Below are 19,675 nucleotides of genomic sequence, written 5' to 3'. Positions count from 1 at the left end.
TATAGAAATTGCTGTGAAATTGTCAGACGAGCAGCAAATCTGCATTGGCGATGGGACTCCAGCTGTATGAGGGTATCGATAATGAGGACAGGATAAGAGAGTGAGAGGAGGACTGAAGTCAGTTATAGCATCTACTCCTCTTTTGTTGTCTCTCCAGTTTTCTGCTCCGTGGTGCATTCAGTGCCCATGGGGCGCGATTAATGTTCTCGCAGCTTCGCTGGAGTCAGAAGCCAAGCATAAGAGGAACATGGGTTTTTTCTAACATCTAAGGAGAGGGTTTGAAGTAATCTGGTTCCTGGACTGAAGCGTGCGCTGGAAACTACAGGCAGCCAAGACAAGAAGTCTTCAGGGCAAGTTCTCCATTAAAGTGTTGTTGATTTGTTTCTGTCTTTTTTTTTTTTTAGCAAGTGATGAAAATGTATTGATCTTAAGAATATTTCCGAGGTGAGTCACAGCTCGTTGCACAGGAAGGCACCGATAGGGCGCACACTGAGACGATTGCTGTCAAGCATCCCTTTCATCCCCCCTAAACAAACCAATATCCAGGTCGTCCAGTGCAGTGATGACCTAACCTGACTCCGCCAGATAGATTTGCTCCGCATATCCATCTGGAAACCTTCCGTTGAAGTAATTTTGGGAAGGGGCGAAAATACTGGTTAGCTGATTGGCCTATGTTGGTGATAGACGGGCCAAATAAACCAATCAGATCAACGAAGCATATGACGTACTAACAGCGACGACCAAAACACAACCACAAGCTCTTGCCGAAACCAGTTGGGAGAAGAGCAAAAACATCTTTTCCTCTGAGAAAAGCCTCCAGAGCCGTGTTTTGCTCTTCTTTCAGTGAAGAAATACTCTGATAAAACTTGCTCGATAGCCGCGCTAACGCTAGTTTCATCGGCTGAAGCCGCCATGTTCTTTAGACCGAACTGTCGCGCTTCTGGTTGCGTCACACCTCAACCCGCCTCAAAGCCAACGCTGATTGAACGCTCGTTTGGTGAACTGCTCCAAATTTTCTTTAACGGAGAGTAGCCAGACTGATCTGCGAGTGAAACCTTGAAAGCTCGCGAGATCAGGATGGTCTCACGAGGCTAGTGATGACCATCATAGTCTTAGAAAAGCATTTTTGTTCCAACAGGAAACAATACTGCATGATGGATGTCGCTTCACAGAAGTTGTAGATTATGAAATTAAACATATTTAAATCAAGCAGCATAAAATATTCCTACAAACATAGGTGCCATTAATGCAAAAGTCGATATAAGATGATATATGGCTCACAGTTGGTGTCTTGACTCGGTTTTTAGGGTTTTCCATTAGGTACTGGGCTCCAGCACCTTCTTCTTTTTGTATATTCTCAGCCAGGGTTCCAAGTGGGCCGATTTTAGCCAAAAATGCAACGTCAGAAGACCCTTCAACCAATCGGTGCCTGTCACTGATTGGCTGAGGGGGTTCACAGGTTGAGCCGCAGGAGTGAGCAGGGGTGAAAAGCGGGCTCAGTCACATCATTCTACTTTTCAATGCTATAACGGCCCCACAAACATTGACGGGTTACTCAGTTGTACTGGTAAACAAGGTGGAGTCAGTGTGATGGTGTGGGGCGACGTGTCCTTTAAGGGAATTTCAATGCAGACAGATATCAAGATGGGGTTTCCAGCCAGTGTCCATCTCATATCGCTATGCTTAGGGATGGAACGCTACCTTCCACCTGTATCAATGCTCTTCTCCACAGATGGGGGTTTATCAGAGACTGCTTCCAGAATTTGGGAAATGCGTGGAGGTCAACCTCAACCTTACTGAACACGTGTGGAGTCAGCTTGGCCGTGCTGTTCGTAGCAGAGTAACCAACACAGCCATTTTGACAAGTTTGCGACAAAAGCTGGACGAGGAATGGCATGTCAACCTAGAGGAGGGTCTGGCCAAACTGGTGACCGAAAAGAGGAAGAGCTGCCAGGCTTTCATAGATGCCCACATGTTACTGAGCCACTTGTTTGCTAAGTAAACAGTTAAATTATGAATATGTGATCGTTCTTACATAACTTCAACAGAGAAAATAATTAACTGACCATTAAATTCCCGGACATTTGGTACTATACGTTTATAGGAACTGCTTAAAGTACAGAAGTTTTGGAGATGCTGCAGAAAGTAAGAGCAGAGGAAGAGCAAACTGGTTGCAACATGGACCAACATCAAAGCGTCACCGACAATGGCAACAAAAAAAACGAAAAAAACAATGACAGCTGTTGGTCCTCATTGCATCATTAACTCTCAGTATGGTTTTCGCAGCGATGCATTTTCCCCTCCCTCTCTCCCTCATTCCTGTCCCCTCCTCTTGCCATTCAGCAGCTAACTCAACCTGATCATTAAACGTTACTTTCTCTGTTCTCTCTGTAAAAACTCATGTATCTCTCAGAGCTGGCCTTAGAAATGTATTGTTGTTCATTTAGCCCGATTCAGCAGCAATAATAGCACGTGACTTGAGAAATCATTGCATATCTGAGAAAAAAAAAGATGGCCGACGGAAGATACAAGAATCGGGATTATTGTGATAGCAGCTTTTGGCTGTAAAGCCATGAGCTCTTCTGTCCCCAAGCATCCCCATTCAGGCAATTCAATTCTGCTCAAACCCTTTGCTCTTTAACGTCTTTGTATTTTCATGTCTGCCTGTAATGTCTGTGATATCATGCCTCTTCTTCCGCAGTGTCAACCCAACCCTTGTTTTTGATTTAGCTCTCCTATCTGGCCCATTCCCTCCCCCTGTGTGCCATTTCAAATCTCAGGATGTGTTTCCGTCTCCTCTGTGCGCCCATATCAGTCTCGCTGTCATTTCCTGGGGTCTCTGTAATCTGTTACTCCACCTTGCCGCCACAGCTCCCTCTCTGCCCTCCACCTTGTATTGCCACGTCCCTTTGGTCCATCCACGAATCAGCTCTCGTGTAGCACACGCTCACGCTGAGAAAAGCCGTAAAATCGGTCCTTAAATAAGACTAGCGTTTGCGTCTACTGCTATAGAGGAGTTTACCTGCAGAGCATATGCAACAGAGAGACCAGGGTCTAAGCCTGTGGTGCTTTCATAATGTGGGTGCGGCCATTAATCGTGTCGTTCATCACCACTGTGAAAAGTTTCCTAACATGAAAAGAATTTAGATTTTAATTTTTTTTAAACAACAATAAAATCTGTTTAATGATATCTGAAAAGCCACAAAACTACCGATTTTGTCATGATTGTTACTTGGCCCATTTTCTCCATTGTTTGTTCAATGATAGTATCACTAAAGAAAAAAACAATACATTCTAAGATAGCATTAAACGCTGTTTCTGTGTGCAGCTTAGTGATAAAAATCTGTTTTTTTCAAGCAGAGCGTTTGTTAATAGCTGTCTTTGTCTTTGTGGGGCTTTGTCTGCAGTGACATACAGTCTCAGCCGTAGAGTTGCCTAAAAAGACAGCAAGTCAATATCCTTATATTGATCCTGCCTCATCTTTCTTATCTTTTGTGGATCCAAGACTGTCATTTTAACATTGCTGCTCCGCTCCTTAGAACACATCGGATAACAAAAGAAATGTCTCTAAATTTAAAAAAGAAGAACATTCTTTGGCTAAACAGCCCGAAGACTTTATACAGGGGGATGTGAATAATTAACTCACAATCCTAAATTTGCATATCTACCTTATCTGGTTTGTCTCAGTATTAGCCATGTGAGGAATAACCTCTAGGAACCTCTGGCCAGACATATGCAAGTCAATAATCCCATTTTGGTTGCACAAGGTTACTGGATTAACTTCTAAAAAAAACATTTGCATGGAATGTTCTGGGCAGGAAAAAGATGATGGATGAAAATGACAGCACAATCGATGGAAAAAAAGCACACACACAAAAAAAAACATGTCGAAAGAGGAAAGAAATGTGTAAACACTTTCACAATAGGGTGCATGCAAAAAAAAAAAAGGCATATTCATTGAGTGTTGCACCATTTGATACAAACGTTTCATATAACTCACCCAGGCGCAGCTTTAGTAAAGATTCAGCAAGTACAATTTTAGTTTCTCTCCTCAGACCTCTTCAGTTGGGACTTTACCATAAAAGTGCACAAAGGCACACAGTACCAATGCATCTTCACACACCTAAGGCCAATTTAAAATGACCAAATAGCCTAACTTCCATGTCTTTGGACAGTGGGAAAAAGCCGAAGTACCTTCCGAGAACCAAGGAAAGCATAAAGTAGACATGCAATCTTCACACAGAAGGGGACCGGCTGAGATTAGAACCCCGGACCCTAGTGATGTGAGGCAACGGTACTAAAAAGGACCTCAATGTGCAGCCCAGTACCTCTGTGCTAAGGCATTTAGACAATAAAACAACATCCAGAGCTACCACAGAACTGATTTAGGTGTAAAGTGGTGAATTACAAAATGTTGTATTCGTATTGAAGAATTATTTGCTGAAAATGGGGTACAACACACCAGGTCATTCCATCGCAGCAGGTAATTTTTGTTTGCTCTTGTGCTCTCTAAAAGCTGTTGGGTTAATTCCTTTAACTCAAACAGACAAAAGGCGGTGCAGTTTTAACCCAACAGAGTCAAAAAATAAATCCCAGTTCGTTGGGTTAGAGAGCAATCCGATCAGACTTTAAGGAAAGTCTTCCATGGGGGGAATTAAGAAATGCGAAGACAGTTAATGATGCTGTCTTATAATAATATTGATGTCACTAGGTTATGTTAATGACCTACGCTTACACTAGAGAACCAGCTATTCCCTAACAGGATTCCAATTTTTCGACCTACCCGAACAGCGAAGTTGCATTTGCCCTTGCGTACAGCCTCCTCGTCCGCCTGCCACTGATGCGGTCTGCTGGCCTCTGGCACATAGGTGGGCTTCTTCCTCCTCAGACTCTGACGAAGCTTGTTCATCTCCGGGGTCACGTGCTCCCTGGAACTGCAGACACACGAAGCACACACCGGGTTAGCTGCACAGCACAGCGCAGGGTTGCAATAGAGAGAGAGAGAGAAAAAAAATGGGAATTACGGTCAGCTGGCCTCCTTTCAGGAACAAAAAAACAAACCCTGAAATGAAAGCAGCACCAATTCCCTCTCAGTCTAAGCATAACGTTCATTAACGGCTCTATACGCGCAGAAGTAGGACAATATAAAGAGAGCTCTGCACACGAATGATCCCATGTTTTACCCAACATAACAGGAGTGAAGTGGGAATAACGGCATTGATTAGCTCGAGCTCGTTATGGGGTATCCTTCTCTAGCAGCTCGGTCTGTACAGCAACAACATAAACACTTTTCCACTGTGGTGCTCCGCTGAGACGCCATCCAGAGAGAAGGCAGGAGAAGTCTCGCGGGTAACATAGACGGAGGGCTGGCTTTCATCTATCATTAAAAAGAAAACATCGAGCGCGCTGATCAGTAGATCAGCCCCCTCACACACACACACGTGAACGTACGCTTCCACCGCTCGCTGAACGATCCTCTTTCCGCTCCCTAATTAAACCACTCAGCCCGCCGGCCCGCTCAGCTATGCTAATTTCCCTCCATAATGAAACAACAGCATCAAAACATGACCTGTTTCAAAGTAATAATTACCGTTTTCATCCCCCCCAAAGTCACATTCCTCTCTGCTAGAACATCTAGAGTCCAAAAACAACATCTGTTTTACACGGGCCGGCTATTCTCATGCAGGCTGTGTCAGCTGGATCTCCTTTGTTGTCGGTCGAAAGTCACTGTTCTTCTCTCGTTGTGTGTGACTGCAATACTAAGATGGGCTTTTACAATTTGAAACTTTTACATTTAGTACTCAACGCGTTTGGGTAAGAGAAAGGATGGCATGCCATAAGGCACCAATTAAGATACGATAATTCCTTTATTGTCCCGCAATGGGGAAATTCGGGTGTGACAGTGGCAAACATACAGTTAGACGCCATTGTTAGCAATGACGAAAGGAAGAGAATAAGAAAAAAAAAAAGAACAAACCAGTCTGATCTAAAGTTAGCTCTAAGAAACAGCAAGAGTAAATATTGCACAGTGGAAAATATTTAACAGTGGAAAAAATTCCAGCCTATTTACAAAACACACGATAAGGGAATAAGCAATGTGCATAATAGTGCAGCACCATCCCTAGCTAAGGTGTGTGCAAGTTTCCGTAGCCTCTGGGAACAGTGTAAACAATTAATGGTCGGACCGGAACCTGTGCAACGATTAGTTTGATATAAACAGTTATTGTGTCTGTATGGAGCAGCAGAGATTATAAAGTCTGACTGCAGCCGGGAGGAACGACCTGCGGAGTCGTTCCTTAGAGCATCTGGGATGCAGCAGTCTGTCACTAAAAGAGCTCTCCCAATCTGCAAGAGCCCCATGCATGGGGTGGGAGACATTATCCATCAGTAATCTGATTTTCCTCACAGTCCATTTGTCTTAGAATTAATACCCATCAAATGGGAGATGGAACTAACTGATTCAGCAGATACCGGGGAGACTGAACACGGACTGATGCTTACAGTCCAACCACACCAACCCTATCTAACAGCTTACTGGACATTTAAGAACATGTTTATTTTCAAATAATAAAGCTTTGTTTTACATTGACTAGTACTGCACACACGGTGTGATGTCACTTCTGCTCCTAGTATAAAGAATTAATGCACAGTATATTATTGAATGTAGCAGTAAAGGAGAGGTTGGTATTGCCAGGTGTATAAAAAATGGTGACCAGAAGTCAGCCTCAAATCTCAGCTCTATCCGAAAACAACTCAGGAGATCAGAAGGTTATGAGAAAACTCACTGAAACATCGCCCTGTCTTTTTTCACTGTGCTCTGCTCAATCAAACTTGGGTCAAGTGAACAGGTCCAGGATTTAAACTGAAACATCGTTCTACCCAGTGAATCTTGTGATATCCCGAGGCGTTCCCGGGCCACAAAGCAAATATTGTTCCACCAGTGGGAAGTTTTTCCAGAAGGAGACGCGCAGGAGGCATTCTGATTCAATCCCCAAACAGATTTTCAGATCTTCAGCACATAGGGGAAGCTCATTTCAGCTACGTGTGGCTGGGACGTCATTCTTTCAATCATAATCTACATCTAATGATCATATGCAGAGGATGGAATGCAAACAAACTGGTAAAGGAGTTTATCAATTATTATTTCGATAAATCGATTAATCTAAAAAGAGATACTCTTCATAAATTAACATACCACAATAAACAAGTGTCTATCTATCTATCTATCTATCTATCTATCTATCTATCTATCTATCTATCTATCTATCTATCTATCTATCTATCTATCTATCTATCTATCTATCTATCTATCTATCTATCTATCTATCTATCTATCTATCTATCTATCTATCTATCTATCTAATCTGTCCAGTCTGTCTAATCTACCTATCTCTGCTTGGCAAAAATATAACTAGGACTGCAACTATTACTTTACTAATTGTTTAATTTGTGTACTACTGTTTGCTTGACAGATTAACAATCAAATAGCAAAAAGTGTTTTTTTGTGGAGTTCTGGATAGAGCACACATACAGACAAAGAAAGGTTGTCCTTTCAGCAAATGACACATTTTAGAGTCTGTAGACTCCAGTTAACGATCCGATTTGATCACTAAATTAGTTGAAGATTATTTCAATAATTGATTAATCCTGATTCAATCGATTAACTGTTTAAGCACTAATTGAGAGCTTTGTGGGATTTTTTTTTATCAGGAACTGTCTTCCATCCTGTCTGCCTTACAGTGGATTGGGAATGACTCCAGAACACACTGAAGTTCATGGAATGAAGATGCAAAGAGAAACACATCATCTGCAAAAAAAAAGGAAAGAAGATGACCTGAGGCTCCCAGATCAGACATCTTCCTCTCCATGGTTACACCTTGAGATCCTTGTCATCAACCCCACAAACAGAATCAGATGCCAGGCCCTCGCACTGGAAACAAACTCGACTTTGTGCAGAGAATTTAGACAAAGCTCTTACTCTGGGTATCCAAGCACCAGATGATCCTTAAATGTACCGCCAGCACCCCAAGGTTCAGCGGCACTCCCCTCAACATGCCTAAGGGAACATGCTCATAAGTCTTAATCAGATCCACAACAGACATGTGAACCACGCTCTCATGATTCCTTCAGCAAGTCCTCAAGGGTAAAGGGCAGTGCACGGGTAAGGTATGACAAGAATCACAGAAACTCAACAAAAATACCCGAACAGCTATTAGCCACAACCACCCAGGGTAAAATAGAAAACCAGGACAAGATGCAAGGCTTGACAAGTGTTAGGAAATGTAATGCATTTGTAATAACAAAAGCACTGTTATGTTCCTCAGTGGTACACACAATATTTCATGATATTTATCGGGTTAATTAGCTAAGTCTGAGCAATCATGTTGTTCTCTTACCATCGTGTTGCTCCAAACTGCCGCACTCTTGGTTTCATTGATGCTGAGAGCAAAATCATCTTACACTGTGGGCAAGTCATTTTTTATATGTAAGCCCTCGACGTGCGCTCTGTTATACACCCAGTATATGCAAATACATGTATATATACACACCGAGACACATCACTTCTCATAATCGCTGCTGCACTGCTGGTAATGTGCCTTATGCACATGCTCAGATGTGTGAGCAATGTAAGAGTATCCCAATTCAGCAGCTCATGTGGCTTTACTCATTGCTGGCATGTAGGGCACGGACCGTCTGCCAAGAGGAGGCGAGAACACCCACATCTACGCGTAAACGCAGGCGCAGCCCCTCTGAGACTCACCGCGCACACATGTAGAGGCCCGAGCCAATCATTACTGGGCAGGACGCCATCTGACTGGCATCTGGCAGACACTAGTGCTGCAGCAGCAGGTGTGAATGGGTGTGTGTCAGGGCGCACCAGCAAAGTGACGCATTAAGCTCCACATTGGGGGGGTCAGGGGGAATGTTTTGGTGCAATAGGTTGAAAGGGTTGGTTAGGAAGTGCCCTGTGCCCAAAAGCGTCTTTATATGGATAGTGACAGCAAGCAGAGGAGGAGCATGCAAACCGGAACGGCCTCTGACGTCAGGCCACTGAGAAAAGATGACGGTGTCCAGAAGAGATGATGACAGTTGAGGGGATTAAGGTAGCTAGACATAATATATGGACAATAAATTAAGAAATTATATGGATCTGTTTTTCAGGTGGATATTTTTTCTTCATTTTTGAAGAAAAACAATACTTGTCACAACGCTGCCTTTGCGATTTCAATTAAAAAACTCCCCAAAGATCACGTGTAGTTAACAAAATTATTTCAGCATTTACAACACTCAAAGCTGCCAAACGTCCAAAGAAGATCCCGAGTGTGGTGCGGTACTGCTAAGCTAAAGGTTCCCCAAAATGATCATTACTTTTCTTTTTTCTTGTTTTAGACCATTTGTTTTAGGAAAGAGACAAAGTATGTGGGACAAAAGCGTACAAGAAGAAACACAAAAAGCAATGACGGACATGAGCAAAGTGGACCTCTGCATCAGCTGTTGTCCTCTGGGCAACGATCTCAATCCTAAGCACCAATACCACCAATTATTAGAAATGACAATGTTTAGAGCAAATAGTTTAGTTTATGGATCAGAAGGTAAACTCTTTCCACTAACAATAAGTTGAGCCGCAAAGAAAATACGCATAGGGTTGAATTTTCAACAAGCCATATCAAAACAGAGAGGAGGCCGGCTAACTTTAAACATCAGGCTGTGGAAAAGCTCCTCAGCAGAACCAGATTTATGGTGACTGATGACCTTTTGAAGCTGTGGGTAAAATCCGCGAAATAAGTGATAAAGCTTTACCTGTTTAAGGCGAGGTTTGATTAGTAACAAGAGTAATAATAGCAATCACCTAAGAACGCTTAAATTACTCAGCCAGCGCAACAACGCATGGAATGAATGAATGAATAGTAAAGAGCATTTCTTAAACGCCAAAATAATAAGGAAGAAGCAATGAATGAACAAATTACGACCTAACTTGAGATAATTTAAGACATACTACTGATGTATAGCATTAATTAATTATATATAAACCTAGCTTTATAGAAGAACGGTGCAAAAAAAGCCACTGTTCTAATAATTCCAATCATATTTGATGTTGCCACAGACCACATATAGGGTACAGATCTACATGCTAGCTGCTCTAGGGAGTCTTCAGCAGACCACCATGTGGTATAGCAAAAGAAACTAGACGCTGGGGAAAGTTAATTTTCCAGCAAGACAAATGGTCCCAAACATACAACCAGAGCTAGAATGAAATGGTTTAGATCAAAGCATTAAGTCAAGGAAATTTGATGCTTACAGATGATTTTCATCCAGTGTGACTAAGATTGACTTATTTAGCAAAGCATGACATTACCATTAGATTGTTGATTTTGGCGAGAAGGATTTCAATTAAAGCAGACCTATATTTCCCTTTGTACTTTCAGTCTTTCACATCATCACAATGAGCTTTTTAAACTTGATCACTAAGATCTATGTTGCTTGTGCCAATTCAGGACAGTGAAAGTCCATCTTAGTGTCTAAAAAGGCTGCATTTCTTCACTCCAGATATTGCACCCAGGCAATATATTGCAAGTGTGATATTGCAGTGATGGTATGAGATATACTTTATCTCTACTTTCTTTGCATAGCTGATAGAGACACATCCCAAAAGACTTTCAGGTTTCAGCAAAAATGCTCCTCAAAGTACTCACTCCAGGAGGCTGGATACAAACTTCTCTATAAAACCCACAATCGCACACCGATAAGATATACAAGGGCTTAAAATGTGTTCCAAATATATTTAAATGTGTGGTGTGGTCCACGATCATTTTGAATTCAGATTTAAGTTGCGCGCATTTGCTCTTTATAGTGAGATAGCCATAAAACCTGCAGATCAAAGCCCTGCTGCTGAGCGCCACAATGTAAAATGCATTAGAGTCTGGTTCTGGGTACGTCTCTAGTGAAGTGAGACGTGAGGGTGGGGCGCGCAAAGGCCCTGTTCGGCTGTGACCTCACTCTGCAGAACATCTGCAGGAGTGAAAAAAAAAAAAAAAAAAAAACAGAGCGCAGTTAGACAGACGGGGGTGGGCTGGCAGGCAGACAGGCAGGCGAGGACGCACATCATCAAAATAAATCTATAAATCAGCGACACGAATGAAGTGGAGCTTCACAAAGCCACGCTAAAAATCTGAACAGCTCCAGCGCAGACTACACAAACAGGCGGCTGGGAGCCAAAACGCTCAGACTTTCTCCCCATCCAGTGTTTGACTTGCAGACATCTGGGCTCCACAGTTGCTCTGTCACCACTTATGTGATGTCGTACGGCAGAAACTCCGATGTGTTCGCACAGAAGGGTCGCTCGTCACCTCTTCCGGAACCGGTCGACCTTATTCGTCTTCTGCGCCGGGTGTGTGAGTCTTTGTCCTCTGGTCGTCCGACGCGGGCCAAATTTAGCCCCAGGCTGAATATCTACTGATGGGAATGTGGGGAAAAGGGGTTTCACAAGAATGAGTTCAGTGCGAGAAGCTCGCCCACATACACAGGCGCATTGAGCGGACCAGAAAAAAAACTCTGCACATTTTGTCCCAGCTTGTAAAGTATGGTATCTTAGCTGTCGAACACCTGAATTGTTGCTGACATGTGAGTTTATAAAAAAACAAAACAAAAAAAAACATGTCTGTTCAGACGTCTGTTTGAGCGTCTTTGTCTCAGATATCAGGAATTCCCACTTGTCGGACACGTTCACCGCGTTCACACCATACGAGCTCGGGTTAAACAGCCTGTGTCTCCGGCCGCGGTCGGCGCTTGCCAGATGTGAGCTTGATTAATATTTTTGGCTCTCCAGCTCCGTTTGGCACTCGCAATAACCCTCCCCGATCCAGATGTTCTGTGTTTAGCGGCGGCTCAGAGATTTAAATGGGACACAGTCCTCCCTTACACGTCCTCACAACCAGAAAACACCCAACACAAGGAGGTGGAGGAGGACGAGGGCTGATTTTCCTCCACAAACACACACACACACACACACACATCATTGTTTAAAGTACAAAATGAGGAGCGTGCCCTGACTTCCATTCATTTTCAAGTCTTTATATGGCCTAACCCTGACCCTCGCTCTAACCCTAACCTTTAGCAGTATATACCTAACCTGAGCCTAAATGACATGTTAGTGCTAAACCTAACCCCTAGCCCAAAAGAAAAAGCGAGGAGCAAAAAATTGTTCTTGCTCAGCTGCAAGTACAAGAACACACACACACACACACTGAAAAGCCACTGAATGAGTCAGTGACACCTCACATTACCGTAAGCCACATGCCTGCGAGGCTCCAAGGGGAAGAGGGGAGCGGACAGAACGAGGTGGAGCAAGTGTCCGAGGCTCTGTGGTAACGGTTTGGGATGAGTCATCCCCGAGCCGACCGCTCCACGCAGCCACCTGTTTCCACTCTCTCGCGCTGCAACAGAGGAGCCGTGATTTCCCAAAAGGTGACTCAGAGTCACAACGGGAGAACAACAACAACAACGAAGAAGAAATAAAAACACACCGGAGATCCGTGTTACCAACGGTTACGGAGTAAACCCGAAAGTTGCGCTTTAGGTTTTTATTTTTTTATTCTGAAAATGTCCGTGCTCTGAATGCATCATTCGACAGTGAGGAAAACGGCTCACAAGTGGAAAAAACACTTTGCACTGTTTCCAATCTTCCTGGGATTTGATGTTCCTGCAAATTCAGCCCGAAGTCAAAACCTTGCAACGCACAGACCCATATCTACTCCTTGGCTTTTGAATTAAATATCGCTTCATATCTTAACCATTCATTTCTACATTAATGTAATTTCTTTTAAACAAATGAATCATTTAATTCATCTATTCTATGTGTTCTTTCTCTTTCTTGGTAACGACTTTAAACCGATCTTGATCTGCAGCACTTTGGTGCAGTTTGTCTGTAGTGAAGTGCCTCATAAATAAAGTTGACTCTGACAAAGGTTGCAGGACAACCAAAGTCCACACCAGACTGGAGGGCTAATGATTTTGGCTCATTTTGCAGCTAAAAACCTGGAGACCTCGTAGTCATTGGACTCCATGAACTCCTCTGTTAACCAAGCAATTCTAGAGGTGAATGTGTGGTAATCTGCCCAACAACCTAAATTTTAGATTCAGAGTGGATCATCAAGAGGGCAAAAAAAGACACTGCAGCAAAACACAACAGAATCGACGAAAAATAAAAACAAGGTGTTGTTACTGTCCGGTTAAAGTCCAGACACGACTAAAATGCTGTGATGGGACCTTTAAAAAGTCGAGAAGAAGCTCATCTCTTCAAACCTGTCAGGATCCAGGGGTCCTATGTGTTGTATTTGCATGCTTTAGTATTATGCTTGTTTCCTGCCACTAAGAACTTTCTGTTCTTGTAGAGGTTGGTAGTTCATTCATGTTCTGTTTGATTTCTGTTTTCTGCCATCCTATCCTTAGTATAGTTAGGTTATTCCCTCAAGTCGGGTCATTCTTCATTTTCCTTGTTGGGCCCAGGCCCAGGAGCTACCAACAGCAGCTACACTACACTACAGCTACAACTGTCCACCACCAGGCCCAGGTTCCAGATTTGCAATAACAACTCGACCATTTGGTTTCCTCCTTCACTGGTGAGATACAAGATGCCACCTAAAATAAATTTTGTCACAGTAGAGGAGCTTGAGGAGATAAAGAAGTCACTTATCTTTATGCCAGAAGAAATGGCAACAATATGAAAACAGCAAAACGTGATTATGGACTGAATAGGAGAGATTAAAAATCTGAAAAGACAAAACGAGGAAAAGGTTGAGAAACTTGCAAACTTAGAATCTCGACTGACAGATGTGGAACAGTACTGTAGAATGAATGATGTGGTAATTAATGGACTGGAAACCACACACCGTTCATATGCAAAGGTTACAGCAACAGAGACCAGGAAACCAACGGAGCAAGAACGACTCTCCTCGGAGCAACAAGTACTTGCCTTTTTTTTGCACCAAGGGCATAAAAATGGAAAGCAAGGATACAGAAGGGTGTCGCCCTCTCCCACAGAAAAATAAAAATCAAAAACCCGCAATTATTATCCGCTTTCTTAATAGAAAACAAAGAAAGAACTGCTGAAACAGGGAAGAAAACTGAAAGAGACAAATGCCTATGTAAACAAGCATCTACTAAAAAACATGCTGACCTTGCAAGACAGGCACGACTACAGAGAAAACAGAAGAAAATACAGTGGACATGGACATCCGATTGCAAGGTCTACATTAAACTGAATGGGACACCGGAAGAGGCAAAGACTCTAATTATCAGGGATTATCAGACCTGGAAAGATATCAGTGAGGTACTTCTCCATAAAATCATTTTCTTCATAGTTTACAAAATGCAGCATTTTGGATGGCGTCTAGTAAATTATTTAACAAGTATTTGACAAAGATGCATGGTAACAGATTTAGGAATGGAAAATGAACACACACACACACGCACACGCACACACACTGTGACATGGATATACATACAAACATAGACTCAGATTTAGAGAGTACACTATCTGATGTAGAGAACGGTATAGGTGCAAATGTATTAGCTCCTGTTAATAACAAATGCCAGTATTATACCAAGGAGCATTTTAATGATGGGGTACTGATGAACTGAATGCTGTCTATCATCCACTTCAATAGTAGAAGTATATACAACAACCTATGTTTTTTTTAAATCAAGGTCAAAAGAAGCAGAGGACAAATATAATAAATACAAAAACAAATTAGTATGGATAATAAGGAGACAAAAAAGGATTACTATGGTGATTTACTGAATAAAAGTTGAAATAACGTGAAGGCCACATGGGGAATAATAAATAGAGTAGTAATAAAAAAGGATAGAATAAAATCAGTTCTTCCAAATTACTTTGTGAAAGGAAATCATGATATTTATGATAAACCCTTAATAGCCCATGAGTTTAATTTCTTTTTTTTTAAAAAATATAGGCCTTAATCTGGCACCAAATATACCAATAATAAAAGATAATGTAGATGAGAACAAAATCATGGATAATGTGAACAGTATTTTTCTTGGTAAAGTAGAAAAAGATGAAATTCTAGGTGTTGTTGATGGTTGTGCAAATAAAGGATCCACTGATTATGTAGACATGGATATGACGCTAGTTAAGAACATTATTGAATGGGTTATTGAACCATTTACATATATATGTAACTTATTTTCAACAGGGTTTTTTCCTGAACGCATGATACAGCCAGAGTAATAACACTTTATAAAAAATGGAGACAAACGTGTTCTCCAACTACAGACCAGTGTCCCATAATTTTCAAAAATACTCGAAACATTATGTGTAAGTAGGTTGGCTAAGTTTATAAACAAATACAACATTTTAAGTAATGGTCAGTATGGATTCAGAAATAATCACTCTGCATCGATGGCACTGTTGGCACTTACAGAAGATATTTGCAATGCAATCGACAAAAGAAATTATTTTGTGCAATTTTTGTGGACCTCAAAAAGGCTTTTGAGACTATAGATCAAACCATTCTTCTTCATAAATTGAGCAAATATGGTATAAGAGGGGCAGCACATCAATGGGTTTTGAGCTATTTACATAATATAACGTAGTATGCACAGATTACAGTAATGATATAAAATCAGAATTATATGATATAAAGTGTGGAGTACCCCAGGGGTCTGTCCTTGGGCCTAAACTATTTATCTTGTATATACATAATTTCGTTTCTGCATTCAAACTGCTTAAATGTATTTTATTTGCTGATAATACTACCTTATTTTATTCTGGGGAAGACACAACACAGGTTTTGAATGTGGTAACGAAAGAATTCAAGACAATAAAGAAATGGTTTGATGTAAACAAATTATTATTGGAACTTGATAAACCAAATTTCATGATATTCAGTAACAGAGATAAAAGCACTTATTTTACGCTTAATATTGATGGTAACGAAATTAATAGAGTAAGGGAACTAAAGTTTTTGGGTGTCATGCTTGATGAGAATTTAAGATGAAAATCATTTATAGATTATATCAAAGTAAACTAGCAAAGGCAATTGTGATATTACATAAAGGATCCACTAGATAAGAAAGCATTACATATTTTATATAACACTTTCATTGTTCCATATCTGACCTAATGTGTAGAAGTTTGGGGAAATGCAGGTAAAACACATATTGAATAAATGTTCACTTTACAAAAAAAGAGCTGTGAGAATAATAACTGGAAAACATTATAGAGAGCCAACAAATCCACTATTTCATCAGTTATAATTGTTGAAATTTAATGAATTAGTAAATTGTAGTATTTTACAAACAACGTTAAAAGCACATAGAAACATATTACCAATAAACATTTAAAGAAAGATTTAGAAAAAAGAAAGCAATTATAATTTAAAAGGAACTGAGATCTTTAAAAAACAAATTTAGAAAAAAACTGATGGAGCGCTTTGTTTCTGTGAAAGGAATCAGCTTATGGAACAATCTGAACGAAGAAACCAAAGAATCACAATCAATATTCACCTTTAAAAGGACAATAAAAGCTGCTACGCAATGTCAGTTATGCCTGATTGTATTTTTTGTAAACATATTGCTTTAGGTAAAGGGGCCAGATAACATAAAATTATTATTCTTTCTCCTACCTTTCATTCAGGACTTTAGAATGTTTGTTTTTATGTTTAATTGTTTTGTTTGAACACAATTAATGAAATAAGAATTTTAAATAAAATAAAAAAAAGTTCTCCTCCTGCCAGTTAATCGTAAGGCAGAGTAGAACCAACGTCCTTAAAGCTATGATGCGAGAGACTGGTAACGTCACATAAAATACAAATAACTGAGAGTTATTGCCGCTTAATGTCTGACAAATTACTGGATCATGGGGTGTACAGTACTTAATTTTTCTTATGACTGTAATATGCAATCCCAAATACATTTAACATAAAAAAAGCCATTTGGTAAAGACTAGAGAATTCTTATTTTATTTTAGTTTTTTTACTATTTTACAAAGTCACCAGGAGATCCTGAGGGTCCAGTGGGTTTTATGCTGGAGTCTCTCGGTGGGAGTTCTGTTAAAACTTCCAGCTGCTTTGTTGAGCTCTCCGGGGTATTAAGACTAAATCCATGCCTCGGCCTTGCATCGTTAAAGCAGTTTGTTTCACATAACCCTGTCAGAAAAAGCTTTGACTTGGAGGTGAAGGCGCTTCGTCAGCAACTATGTTTAGGGTTGGTCAAAGTAAAGTCCACATGATTACAGGACAAAGGATTTCCCAGCAGTTTCCCTTTGCTTTTTCCTTTGTAACTGAGTCTTAGCATCACAATTTCAAGGTAACCTTTCTACCCTATTGTTTTTTTATTTTTATTTTAAATGAAGTGATTTTATTTTAAGTAGAAAGAATGACCACCAGCAGATAACCAACAAAGACAACATTATCCAACGTCATTCTTACAATGAATCGCAAATGTCTCTTTGACTCATCACTGGGCCAAGGGGAAAAAAAATCTATTTTCTTGTTTTATGTCATGTTAGAATATCTACAATGATTTTTACCAAATACCAGAATAATGAGATCATTTTAGAGATGATCTCAGTCCCTCAGTCAGTACACCATTTCCTTGACATACTTCATGGTAAAATATATAGAAATCAACAGAGATATCAGGAACAGAGGAGCAAGCGTCACCCTTGGGTAAAAGATGCCTGTTCAACTGTAAACGCCAGAGCAATGTCAAGCCATCATGTCATTTTGGAAGGAGATGCGTTTTGCCTCCCAGAGATGAACGTTTTTGTCCAAAACCGGTGAAAAAAAACCCAGAATAAAAGCAAAAGACCTTTTCAAGATACTCCAAAAACAATATCATTTGCCAGGATTCAGTAGACCTCCACAGGTCTTTTGGGGACATATCCTGTTATCTGATATAACTAATAATCAAGCGTTTGCCCATAACTCCTGTCTATGGGTTCAAAGGAAACAAGGGGGACACTGGGAAGCTTGAGAACAGCATCCCAACTGTAAAGATGGCAGCATCATGTTGTGTGAACATTTAGCTGCAGGAGGGACTGATGCTCTTCACAGCACAGATGATATCACGAGGAAAGAAGATTATGTGGAAATATTGAGGCATCTAAAGACATTAGTCATAATGTTAGAGTTTTGGGGCAAATGAATGTCCCAAATAAGCTCTGATCTTAGTTCCCTAGAACATGTCTAGGCTACAAAGGTGTGTACTCATCAGTTGGCCTTAAACTTGATTGAGTTATGCCAGATCTTTCTGCGGGAATGGGACCAAGTCCCTGCAAACAGCGAGAAGCTTGGGCAAGAACACCAAAAACATCTAATCCATGTCACACAGTTTAAAAGGCCACCTCCCAAAATTCTGCCATTTAAGCAAACATAAATCATTTTGCCATTGCTAACGGGCCTAAAATCAGAAACAGTTTAGCCTGATTTTAGGGCTGACAGTTAGGAAAAAGAGGTTACGTCTCTTCTTCTACGGTGTCTCTAAATGTCTGGTTTTAACTGTATGCACATCATGAAATTAAACTTCAAACATACCAATTTGTGCCTGATGCCAACTGGTGACCCTCAGTGCAGAGTGTATATAAACATATGTACGCACGCGCTGATGCCTGACCCAGTTTCTGGGCCCAGGAGGCTTCAGCTGACACTGTGTGACCCACATAAGGACACCGACCACTGTCATCCCAAACGTATTGCCTTTGTTCTACTGTCTCACACACAGAAAACCACAAGTGGTCCGTAGACGTGTGTGTCCACACGTGTGATTAGAGAATAAAGGGAGGAAACATGGTAGAGTTGAAACGGCGGCCATGTTTAGGCTATAGCGCAACCCAGAACAGGACGGCCTTATTTATCACAGAGGGTTATGAGACGGTGTAGGGAGTGTGGGGAACAGAAGAGGAGGACAAGCAGACAAAAATGGATAGAGAAAGGAGCTTTTCCAGGTAAATCTATATAGCTTATAGCTACAGCAATACAAGATTCCTGAGAAATGCTAACAATCGCAGATGAAACAGACTGAGGCTGCCAGCAAAGCCTCCCTATCAGCACATGCAACACATCAGAGAGCTGTATACAGTATAGTGTGTAGGTGGCCTGTGGAGCCTATCTGGGGAGGCTGCACAGAGCAATATAAACGGCAGCAGCTGAAGCAGGTCTGTGTGTTTAGCTCTCCGGCTGACCCTCACTGTGACTGCTGTCACTGTACTCCGGGTCAATACCGCTCATGGCATCAGACGCCACATCCAGCAGTGTTCTCTTGAACGTTGGAAGGCATCATTTATAATATCTGATTGTTGTGTGCAGTACACCCGCTTTCAAAAAAGTAACAAAAGACAAAAAAAATAAAAGAAACGCTGGATACTGTTTAACGTCCTTTTCTGCAAACCATGCAAGAATAATGCCAACAATCACTTTACTTGCAAGAATCTTACAATAAATGTACCCACCGTGGGGATTATCACGTCATGCTATGCAGCATCCTTTTTCATTTGCTATGCGAACACCTTGAGATGTTAGTATTGGTATGACATTAGTATGTGTAATTGAACCCGATTTACATCAAAAGGATTGTTTTCAAAAGGTATGTAAAAAGTTATCGTGCCCAGCCCACCTCCTTAAATCCTGAAGAAAATATTTTTTTTGGAAAGCCAAGT

The 19,675-nt window shown here is 41.1% G+C and overlaps 1 protein-coding gene across 3 annotated transcripts in view; it reads right to left on the bottom strand.

Annotated features, from left to right (window-relative positions):
- Window positions 1-19,675, bottom strand: part of numbl (NUMB like endocytic adaptor protein) — a 98,974-nt gene that overhangs the window by 16,937 nt on the left and 62,362 nt on the right. For 2 of the 3 annotated variants that reach the window (XM_012872658.3, XM_012872657.3), the window contains exon 2: window positions 4,784-4,934. In XM_012872658.3, coding sequence (XP_012728112.2) covers window positions 4,784-4,909 — 126 coding nt within the window. In that variant the 5' untranslated portion in view covers window positions 4,910-4,934. Of the gene's footprint in view, window positions 1-4,783; window positions 4,935-8,396; window positions 8,495-19,675 lie in introns of those variants that run through there. The other variant, XM_021321524.2, reaches the window with a different exon arrangement.

Source organism: Fundulus heteroclitus, chromosome 18 (genome assembly GCF_011125445.2).
Source record: "Fundulus heteroclitus isolate FHET01 chromosome 18, MU-UCD_Fhet_4.1, whole genome shotgun sequence".
Taxonomy (NCBI): domain Eukaryota; kingdom Metazoa; phylum Chordata; class Actinopteri; order Cyprinodontiformes; family Fundulidae; genus Fundulus; species Fundulus heteroclitus.
The sequence above is the reverse complement of the archived record's forward strand: the minus strand, read 5'-3'. Positions and strand labels throughout refer to the sequence as shown.